The following is an 11,078-nucleotide window of genomic DNA, read 5'->3' as shown; positions in this document are numbered from 1 at the left end:
TGGTCAATTTTTTACTTTCCTTTTATTTTTATTTTCTTTTCTTCTACTGCGTTCGAGATGTTTGTGGCGCAATGTCTAGATACAGTGGTCAATACTCACAACACTTATCATCTTTTTGCATACTGAAGTCGAGTTGTGGTTGTAGTACATGAGCTAGTTGGGCTTCAAGACCCCAAAAAGAACTCTACGGCTGTGTTTTGCGCTCAAAAGTTTGATAAGATTATTGGGAAAATGACATTGTATAACCGATATTAAAATAATAGCCGAAAAATGTAATTTTTTATAATTATATACTTTCTTTATGTTATATACAAAAATTACATATATTTTTTCGTTATCGAATATAAATAATTTCTAACGTGGGCTAAAAGTGAAAAAAGTCCAGGACTATTTATATCGTACAAAGTTCTAGTTTTAATTAGGACAATGTTAATGAGATGAAGAAAAAGTAAAGAGTCTTCAGTCCAGCTGGAACTTGTGTTGAAGGACTCGATGACTTCTTTTGTTCAGTCAAATTTGACAAGAACTATATTACTCTTTGCATTCTTCTTTGAAAATTTAAAATCTTTAAAATTTCAGAGAGGATATTACAAGAAATATAAATTAGTTTAGTTTTTAAGAAAAGATATATTAGAATCAAACCACGATATCACCCTAGTACAGTTCATTGTAGAAATGATACCAGATAGCCACTTTAAAGGGCTGTTATTTAAGAATTAGCCAGTGCATTCTGAATTCTAGTTTTTCAATTTAATTTTTTGGGATAAAAATGTCCCTGAATTGTCCTAAAATTAAGATTTTTAGTTCAAAATTTTAGGATAAATAAGTAATGATTAATCTTTAAATGGCGGTTTGTACACCTAGTTCATTCATGTAACAAGAACCCAATAGATCAGATATGCAGCACGAATAATGATCCTAAAGTAATTGGATCGACTATATACCATAGCCCAAAATGAATTCTTAATATGTTCAAGCCCATTGACTAATCTATCCAGTCTTCACTTTTCAAACAACAAACCGAGACATGCTAACAAAATAATTTGTCATCATAATTCCCAAAAGAAACAATTAATATCATTCTGCTGCATCATTTTAACCTACTGTTCCACTATACAAGTATCTATAATCTCACGATTTTAATTACTAGATGAGAAGCAAGATAATAGTTCTCATCATTAATAAGGAAATAATAATGTGCAATATAACTGTTTCGGTGCTTCCATTGGAATGGTTTTGCAGTTTTCTTTAGTTTACTGAGACGTACATTTGCCATTTGATTTCACGGGTTAAAGTTTGAAAAGAGTGGTCAAGTTTACATGTGGCCACTTCCAGTTTTTGTAATGGAAAAATAACCATTGTCCTAGCGTTTCAATTTTTTATAGAAATATTCAGGATATTGTGGGTGTTTGGCTAAGCTTATAAGTTGGTTGGCTTATAAGTATTTTTAGGCTTATCTACGTCCAAACACCCAAAGTGCTTATAAACCAAATGTCTATAAGCTAAAATCAGTTATAAGACATAAGTTGGTCACCCCTAACTTATAGTTTTTTTTCAGCTTATAAGCATTTGTAGTTTGATCAAGATTTTTACTAGTTTATCCTTAAAAAATTTATAATTCACAATTTCAAAATAAATTTTCTAAGATTCTCTTCATTCCATATTCGTTGTTCATCCTTTTCTTTGCAAAGAAACTTTTTCACTTATAATATTTTAAGGTTATTTTAGTCATTTGAACAAAAAAATAACTTATAAGCACTATTATACCAAACATATCAAACTGCTTAATATCAGTTTCGGTACATCTATCAAAACACGTAAATATTTAATTAAAAAAAATCAAATTTAGCACTTCAAAATGCACTTCAACACTTCAAAGTTTATCAATTATTTACCGTCACCTAATCCAAAGTGGCACATTCTCATAAAATTTGAATAATGGAATTTGAAACTTTAGTACAGTAACTATTTCTCAAAATATGACCAAAAATAGCTAGTGGGCGCTAGTTTTACGAGTAGTCAAATGAGGAGTGATGACTGGCCCAACATGCGATCCATTATGTATAGCTAAGACTAAGAGTTCAAAAAGTGATTCTAATTGGCACTCAACGAGCATCCTCAATCCTCATAAGAAAACACTTCAAATGTAAAGGTTTCCTTTTTCACGAAAAGATGTGGTGAAAGCTGATTAGCTGAAAAGCATGTCCTCGAATATATGATACGTCAATTACAATTGTAATAGTAAACTATATGCAAAATTAACCAGTGTGAATTTGAGAGAATTAGACATAATCTTGGTTAGAGCTTTTTTTTTTTTTTTAATGTTAAAACAAGAAATATGCTATTAAAAAAATTGAGTTTTAGACTTCATTCGTACATGAAACTAGTGTTCTTCTGTAATTTGTACGTTTTTGAACTTCAATCAAACATTTCCAAGCGCCTGCTTAATGAAACAGGGTGCTTAAAAGGGTAAAAATGTATTTGTACCGGCTATTTATATCAAATCGTACAAAGTTATGTTTAAGTGATATATTAATGTGAGAATATGTATCTACTAACCATGATTTTTTGTTAACCACGCTTATATGAAGACATGTGTTACGTACTCCTTCCGTCTCAAATTATTTGTCGTATTTCTCTTTTACAATTTACACGCCACTTAAGGAAATATTAATTAGAAGGGGTTTTGAATTATTTTACCCTTATTTTTGTCTTACAATATAATTTATATTCATTGATATTTATTCTATTTATGTGCTATCTTCATCTTCAAGAACACATACTATTAAGGGTAAAATAAAAAATAAAAAATAATTTTGTCTTGAAGTTCTAATATGACAAATAATTTGAGACGGATAGAGTATTTACTAAATTGATATAAATAGTAGATGCAAATAAATTTTTGTCATACTTAGAGTCTATGGTACATAATTTATTGATGAATTAAAAAAGGGCCTACCTATTAATAGTATGGTGACATTAAGAAAGCAATGATTCAAGTAACGACAATGTTGTTTGCCCCTCCCTATGTTATTTGTAATGTAATGTCCAGACACCCCTTTGTAGCGGACGCTCCTCCTACCCTTTCCTTTCTATATTCCTACCATATATACATTATTGTCCGAGTTTTCTCTGTTTGTTTCTGTTATTATTTCCTTCTCTTAGTTTCTCTCCAATATTCTCTGTTTAATGCTTCAAATTATTTTAAGCCTTCTGCGCAACAGATCTCAAATTTCAAATGCAACTAATAGAAAATATTTTCTTTTTTCTTTTTAATTTTGCTATGTTTTTTTGGGATAAATAGGGGAAGAAAATAACACATTTTTTACTCCGTGTTAGCAAAACATTTTTAAAAAGGTAGACCTCTGAATCTCGTTAACCTAAAATATAGCAATACAGATAGTGTAAAACTTTAAAAATTATTTGTCTAATCACTTAAATCTATCCAATTATAGTATAGTTAAATATAGATTCTATTTTGAAATATACACACGTTTTTAAATAAGTTATATACTGTTTAGCTGTACACTTTCACCGAAAATTTCATATTGAATTGTGATTTCACATTTTCCAATAAAACAAACATCCCACAGTATAAATTTTAATAAGCATAAAACATCCGATTTGAAATATTTTTGATCTTTTAATTAATAATTTCAGGAAATGGAAACGTGAATGTAACGTAAAAAGTTTAACCCTGGGCGATGAATCCATTTGTTTATTAAAAGACTAGTAAAAGTAGCAATTTTGCGATTTGAAGAGGACGAATGGAGACAATGAGTGTGACCTAATTAATTAAAGCTCCGTCGGATTTTGGAATCATCTCAATCTGTACCTATTTTTCATTCATTATTCTGTTTTGGTGGTTGCTTGTATCAGTAACAACCCGCAAAGAAAAAGAAAGCTTATCACTTTTCACTTTTCAAAACTCTAACAAATTAAAATTTGATCAACATCTTAAACTGTACTGTTTTTGCTATTTTCATATAAGTAAATCGCAACAAAGCAATCTTAATTCATGTAGATCTGAATATTATTATTTTTTTACTTTAAAAGAAAAATAATTTAATCTGGCCCAATTCTGGAAATTAATTAAATTGGCCCTTTCAAACAAAAATAGACCGATGGATTAATAATTTTTAGTCACACATTTCTTGATTATAGAGATATCATACTAGCCATGTTAAGGAGAGAAATATACTAGCGCTTCCTATTGAAATTTCAAGCCGTGTATTCTCACTAAACCCTTCACGAATGTTACTACTCCCTCGATTCCCTTTTACTTATCCTACATTTTGTGCTCTCCTTAAAAAATATTAATTAAGTACTTGTTTTACATTCTTATTAATGGTACTTTGAAAATTTAAATTTGACTATTACCTAAGAACTTCAATTAGTTTGAAAAACGATATATTACTTAATGTTAAGGGTAAAATTTTAAATATAGATAATTCTTTTTAAAATTGTTGAAATGGACAAGTAAAAGAAAACAAATGATTATAATTTAAGATTGCAGGTAGAGAAAGACATGTTCAAACACAAGGATATGTATAGAGAGCATACAAGAGGATCAATTGGCAAGAAGTCAAACCCCATCCTAGCGATAGTAATTCGAATCATAAGGCTAAAAATGTAGCCAGATTTGTTTGCACAAATCATGAACAAAATATCCAGGTTCCTATCGTCCAACTTATACTACTCATGTCTTTAATGCAGTTATTTAAAGCTTTGCCAGAAACAACGGATTACAGTATGAAATTTTTTGCACGTCCTTAGTTGTTAACTAAGTACACGTGCGGCACTTGACAACTCGCTCACGATCTTGCACAACTTACTCACGTTCTTGCTATGTCAAGTCAGTCTTACTACACTCAAGATCGCTAAGAGAATGGAAGAAAGAACACAAGAGAATTGTTAAAGGAAGCTTTGTATTAGAGAGAACTTGAATTGTTTGCTTGATGAATTACAAATGAATGACCCCCTTTATATACTAGTCTCCTAGGGGCTAGTGTGTAAATATTAATTATTACACAAGTCCTTGATATTTACAAGATAAGGGTTTTTTCTAGAATTCTCTACAAGTCTAGAAGATTCCAAGGACTTTCCTAGCAAATCCATAAGGATCTAGGTTCTTTCTAAGGAAATGTCCATATCTCTCTAGAATCTTCTCACAAATGCTAGCCTTCTCCTTATGTAAGCTTCCACGTGGCATTAATATATGCCAAATGGAGACTATGTGGCATGATGACATGGCGGGTCATCACACTCTCCCCCACCCAATATTGCGACGATCGCGACGCAATGCTGCTGCATAAACTCTCGGATCTTATCTTTAAATTGCCATAAGTCTTCATATCGTTCCCACGTGGCCTCCTCCTGTGATTGCCCTTTCCAATGGACGAGGAACATAGCAGTGGCTTTTTGCCCTTGTTTTCGCCTGGCCTGGTAATCTATGATAGCCTCAATCTCCCGATCATGCGAGGCGGTGATACTCATTGGCACCCAACTTGATTGGCCCCTGCTCGGATCATCCTTATCTTCATGATATGGCTTAAGCATGCTAGCATGGAAGACATGGTAGATCTTGAGATACGATGGCATGTCAAGCTTGTATGAGATCTTGCCTACTTTGGCGACGATCTTAAATGGCCCCTCATACTTGCGAATCAGATTCTGATGCATGCCTCGTAGTGCCTTGAACTGTCTTGGGTTAAACTTCACCATGACCATGTCCCCAACTCTATAGTATGTGGGATGCCACTTACGATCCGCAAACTTCTTCATCTTCTTAGCTGCCTTATCCAAGTAGGACTTAGCAGTTTCGAGTTGCTCCTCCCATCCTTTGGCCATATGATAAGCCCCCAAACTCTTTCCCTCGAACGCGGCTGGTAATGAATGTGGAGTTTGTGGTTGTTGGCCTCTGGCTAGCTCAAATGGTGTCCGCCCAGTGGACTCATTCCGCTGCAAGTTATAAGAGAATTAGGCGATGTCTAGGAGCTTTGCCCAATCTTTCTGATGCGCGCTTACATAATGCCTCAAGTAGCATTCTAGTAAGGCAGTGACTCGTTCCGTTTGTCCATCCGTTTGTGGGTGGAAACTAGTAGAAAAGTGCAGCTTCGTACCAAGTATGTCAAACAACTCTCTCTAAATGTTTCCAGTAAACGGGGGGTCTCGATCACTGATTATATGCCTTGGTAAGCCCCAATACTTCACCACGTTCTTAAAGAACAGCTTGGCGACTTTCTTGGCTGTGCAACCTGGTGAGGCGGGCATGAAGGTGGCATATTTAGAAAATCTATCCACGACCACCATAATAGTACCATAACCGTCGGACTTCGGTAGGCAAGTAATAAATTCCATAGTTACGCTCTCCCATGGACGCTATGCAACTGGTAGTGGCTCCAAAAGTCCTCCGGGTTGTTGTTGTTCAACCTTGTCCTGTTGATAGACAAGACAAGTCTGCACATATCACTCTATGTCATCACGCATGCATGGCCAATAGTAGACTGACTCAACCAGGGCCCTAGTGCAATGTTGACCTGGATGACCCGCCCATATTGTGTCATGACTCTCCCTTATGATCCGTCGTCTAATGTCTCCAAATTTAGGCACCTAGACCCGCCGACCTGTGGTAAGTAGTAGGTCGTCTTCTATCCAAAACCGTCTCGTCTTGCCTTTGTTGGCTAATTCGATAAGCTGTTTGGCTGCTAGATCATGCTGCATGCCTTTTTTTATAGCCTCCCTAATGTCCCATCTCACTGAAGTAATTGCAGCAAGCTCGGCTTTCCGGCTCAAGGCATCGGCTACAATATTACCTTTTCCCGGCTTATACTCCAGCGCATAATCAAACTCGGCCAAGAAATCCTGCCACCTAGCCTGCTTTGGTGTGAGCTTCTTCTGTGTCTGAAAGTAGCTAGTAGCTACATTATCAGTATTGACCACGAACCTCGACCCGAGCAGATAATGTCTCCATGTACGAAGGCAATGCACAATGGCAGTCATTTCCTTCTCTTGTACCGTGTAACGCCGCTCCGTCTCATTTAACTTGCCGCTCTCAAATGCTATCGGATTGCTTATCCTGCATCAAGACACCCCCAATGGCGAAGTCTGAGGCATTTGTGTGCACCTCAAATGTCTTGGCAAAGTCAGGTAATGCCAAGACTGGCTCCTCTGTTACAGCTGTCTTAAGGCATTCAAATGCCTTTTGACAATGCTCCGTCCAAACCCATGGCTTGTTATTCTTTAACAACTCAGTCAATGGGGCTACCTTTGCTGAGTATCCACTGATGAACCGACGATAGTAGTTAACAAGGCCAAGGAAGGATCTCAACTCAGTTACCTTTATAGGTGCCTCCCACTCCTGGATAGCACGTACCTTAGCCTCGTCCATGCGTAGCTCTCCATTGCTAATAATATGGCCCAAGAAGTGCACTTTTGATTGTGCGAACTCATATTTCTCCCTCTTGATGTATAGCTCGTTCTCTCGCAAGACTTGGAAAACCTTCCTTAAGTGCTTCATGTGCTCCTCCAAGGTGTTGCTGTAGATGACTATGTCGTCTAGGTAGACTACCACGAACTGATCAAGGTAAGGATGGAAGATCTTGTTCATAAGGGTGCAAAATATGGCCAGTGCATTGGTTCCGAAGGGCATCACCAACCACTCAAAGGCTCCATATCTAGTCACACATGCTTTCTTTGGCTCATCCCCTTCTGCAATGTGAACCTGGTAGTAGCCCTTTTGAGGATCCACCTTGGTAAAGTACTTGGCTTGCCCAAGTCTATCGAACAAGTTAGCAATGAGCGGGATCAGGTACTTATTCTTCACAGTGACCTTATTAAGTGATCGGTAGTCTATACACAAACGCAACGATCCATCCTTATTCTTCTAGAACAATACTGGTGCGCCAAAAGGTGCCTTTGATGGGCGAATATGACCAGCATCTAGCAGCTCATTCAATTGTTTCCTGAGCTCCTCTATCTCGGGATGTGCCATACGATATGGGGCAAATGCGGGTGGCTTAGCCCCTGGCTCCAACTCAATCTTGTGATCCACCTCTCGCCTAGGTGGTAGGTGCTTAGGCAACTCCTCGGGAATGACATCTTTGTTTTCCTCAAGCAACTTCTTTATGCAAGGCGGCAGTGTCTCTTGAAAACTCTTGTTTTCCTCTAGACTTGTGATGGTTGCCACGAACGTCGGCTCCCCTTTCTTGATCCCCTTGACAACCTGCATAGCTGAGAGTTGTGCTTGGCTCTGTCCGTGTGCCATAGTCATTGTAGGTACCATGCAAGCTCCTTCTCGCCCCATAACCAAGAGACGTTGGAGGTAGGGGTCGATTAAAGTATGACAATGTCTAAAGAACTCTTGCCCCAGTATGATGTCAAAGATATCCATAGCGGTTACGGTAAAGTTTGTCATACCTTTCCAAGTTCCCAATTTGACACCAACTCCATTAGCTACCCCACGAGCATTCTGTATCTCGGCATTCACAGTCTTGATGCGAGAGTTGGTTTGAGCAAGCTTCAATTCCAGTCTCTTTGCGGCAACCTCAGTCACGAAATTATGAGTTGCTCCAGTATCCACCATTGCACGAGCGGGCTTGTTGTTGATGGTCAGATCCACGTACTGATTGTCATTCTCAGTAGGTTGGATAGCTTGCTTCGTGGTAGCGCCACATAATCCGATCATACCCAATTGTGTAGTTCCCGGACTCTCTCCTTGTGGCTGCTCCTTACGCTCAGGTACTATGGCACTGAGGCTCTTGAGGTCAGGACAATTCCTGAAGCCATGTGGCCCTCCACATATATAGCATCCCTTCTTCTCAACCTGCACCTTTTTCTCGGCGTAGCCCTGACGACCACTCAACTTTTTGAAGTCTTGAGTCTTGGAGTATTGTTGTTGTATCTCCTTGACTTTGCCCCGGTCTCCCCCACCTTTGACATTGTTAACCTTTGACTCATTTCCATTGCCTTTGTCATGTTTGTCATGCCTAAAATCCATCAATGATTCGGCCTCCACTATGTCTTGGTCTATATCAGTGACTTGTCGGCGTTGCAACTCCTGCATAGCCCAATTTTGCAACCCGTCCATGAAGTGGAACAACAAGTCATCATTGGTCAGGTTGGGGATTTGAAACATAAGGGTAGTAAACTCATTGACATAATTACATAAGCTCCCTATTTGCTTCAATTCCCTAAACTTGTGCCTTGCCTCGTACAAGACATTGTTTGGAAAGAACTGTCGCTTGAACTCCGCTTTGAACTAATCCCATGTGCTAATAGTACATAGACCTTTATCCACGTCGGCCATCTTCCTTCTCCACCATAGCATGGCAGTCTCTGAGAGGTACAATACTGCAATGTTGATCTTGGCCTCGTCGTCCCTCACTTTGCCGTGCCTGAAGTAGTTCTCCAAGTGCCAAAGGAAGTTTTCCACTTCTTGTACATCACGAACACCTTTGAACACCGGGGGTTTGGGAGCCTCGATCTTGGCCTCCCTTGTCACCACAACATTGCTGGCTACCTCGGTCATGCCAGCATTGACATGCTCCTCGAGTGACTCTATATTTGCCTTCGTAGCATCAATAATACTCAAAACCTCCATGAGTCTGCACTCTAAGGCAGTGATGGTTTGCCTTAGTTCTATCTCAGTCTGTGTACGTCCCTCCAAGTCATTTCGGATACTCTCAAAATATTTAAGAGTGTGCCCCTCAAAAACGTTAAGGGTGCCTTCCACCTTCCCCAAGCGTTGGCCAAAGATCTCCACGACATCCATCCTCGCATTCATCTTCATCACCCACTCTTTACCAAGCGAAATGTCCTTTGGAAGGACCTCCACTTCATTCTCGCTCGCCTCAGTGGCAGATGGTTCTTGGGGTGTAAGCCCTTAATTTGACACAACCTCAGGTGGCACCTCCTGACTCTTGTTGGTGACATTCCTCTTTTTGCTACAGCCGCTCTTACCAGCAGCATCCTGGATGACGTTGGCTTGGGTGTTGGCAGCGTTAATTTCTTCGTCGTTCGCCATTCCCTTAGTTGAAACCTTCGCTCTGATACCACGTTGTCACGTCCGTAGTTGTTAACTAAGTACACGTGCGGCACTTGACAACTCGCTTACGATCTTGCACAACTTGCTCACGTTCTTGCTATATCAAGCCATCCTTACTACACTCAAGATCGCTAAGAGAATGGAAGAAAGAACACAAGAGAATTGTTAAAGGAAGCTTTGTATTAGAGAGAACTTGAATTGTTTGCTTGATGAATTACAAATGAATGACCCTCTTTATATACTAGTCTCCTAGGGGCTAGTGTGTAAATATTAATTATTACACAAGTCCTTGATATTTACAAGATAAGGGCTTTTTCTAGAATTCTCTACAAGCCTAGAAGATTCTAAGGACTTTCCTAGAAAATCCATAAGGATCTAGGTTCTTTCTAAGAAATGGTCCATATCTCTCTAGAATCTTCTCACAAATGCTAGTTTTCTTCTTATGTAGGCTTCCACATGGCATTAATATATGCCAAATGGAGCCTATATGGCATGATGACATGGCGGGTCATCACATTTGTGTTTGAAATTGGGCCTTTGTCATAGGATTGTCATAGCTGTCTGTCACTATAAGACCAAAATTTTCAATGTTAAGTTGGGAGATATAAGGACTAGATTAGGCTTTTGTTAAAAAGTCTTAGTATGAAGGGAGTACAAAAGAAGCACACATTATTAGAATATGATTTGCCACTTCCTTCTAAAATATTCACATGAAAAGTTTATATTCTATTTCGCTTCATATCACAAAAAAGAATTATTTATAAATTATCCTAATCCTAATTTAGCTAAACCTAAGAATTATGTCTTTTTTTTTGGCAGCAGGTCATTTGATCAAGATTTTAGTCGAAAAAAATAATATTTGTGTTTACGCTAAAATTCGGATAACAATTAAACTTATAATGTGGTTTTAAGTATTTGTGATTTAGTCTAATACCAATTGATAAACGTAATGATAAATGATGTAAATTGACAATAATACAAAGCAAACCAGTGTTTGGTCAATGCCCTCGAGCTTGGTAAAGGAAGAATAGTT

The 11,078-nt window shown here is 38.0% G+C and overlaps 1 protein-coding gene across 1 annotated transcript; it reads right to left on the bottom strand.

Annotated features, from left to right (window-relative positions):
• Positions 1-5,232: 5,232 nt before the first annotated feature.
• On the bottom strand, positions 5,233-5,850 carry LOC138888003 (uncharacterized). The gene has a single exon (XM_070169798.1). It carries the CDS (start codon positions 5,848-5,850, stop codon positions 5,233-5,235), a length of 618 nt encoding a protein of 205 aa, XP_070025899.1.
• Positions 5,851-11,078: the final 5,228 nt, after the last annotated feature.

Source organism: Nicotiana sylvestris, chromosome 3 (genome assembly GCF_000393655.2).
Source record: "Nicotiana sylvestris chromosome 3, ASM39365v2, whole genome shotgun sequence".
NCBI classification, from domain to species: Eukaryota; Viridiplantae; Streptophyta; class Magnoliopsida; order Solanales; family Solanaceae; genus Nicotiana; species Nicotiana sylvestris.
The sequence above is the reverse complement of the archived record's forward strand: the minus strand, read 5'-3'. Positions and strand labels throughout refer to the sequence as shown.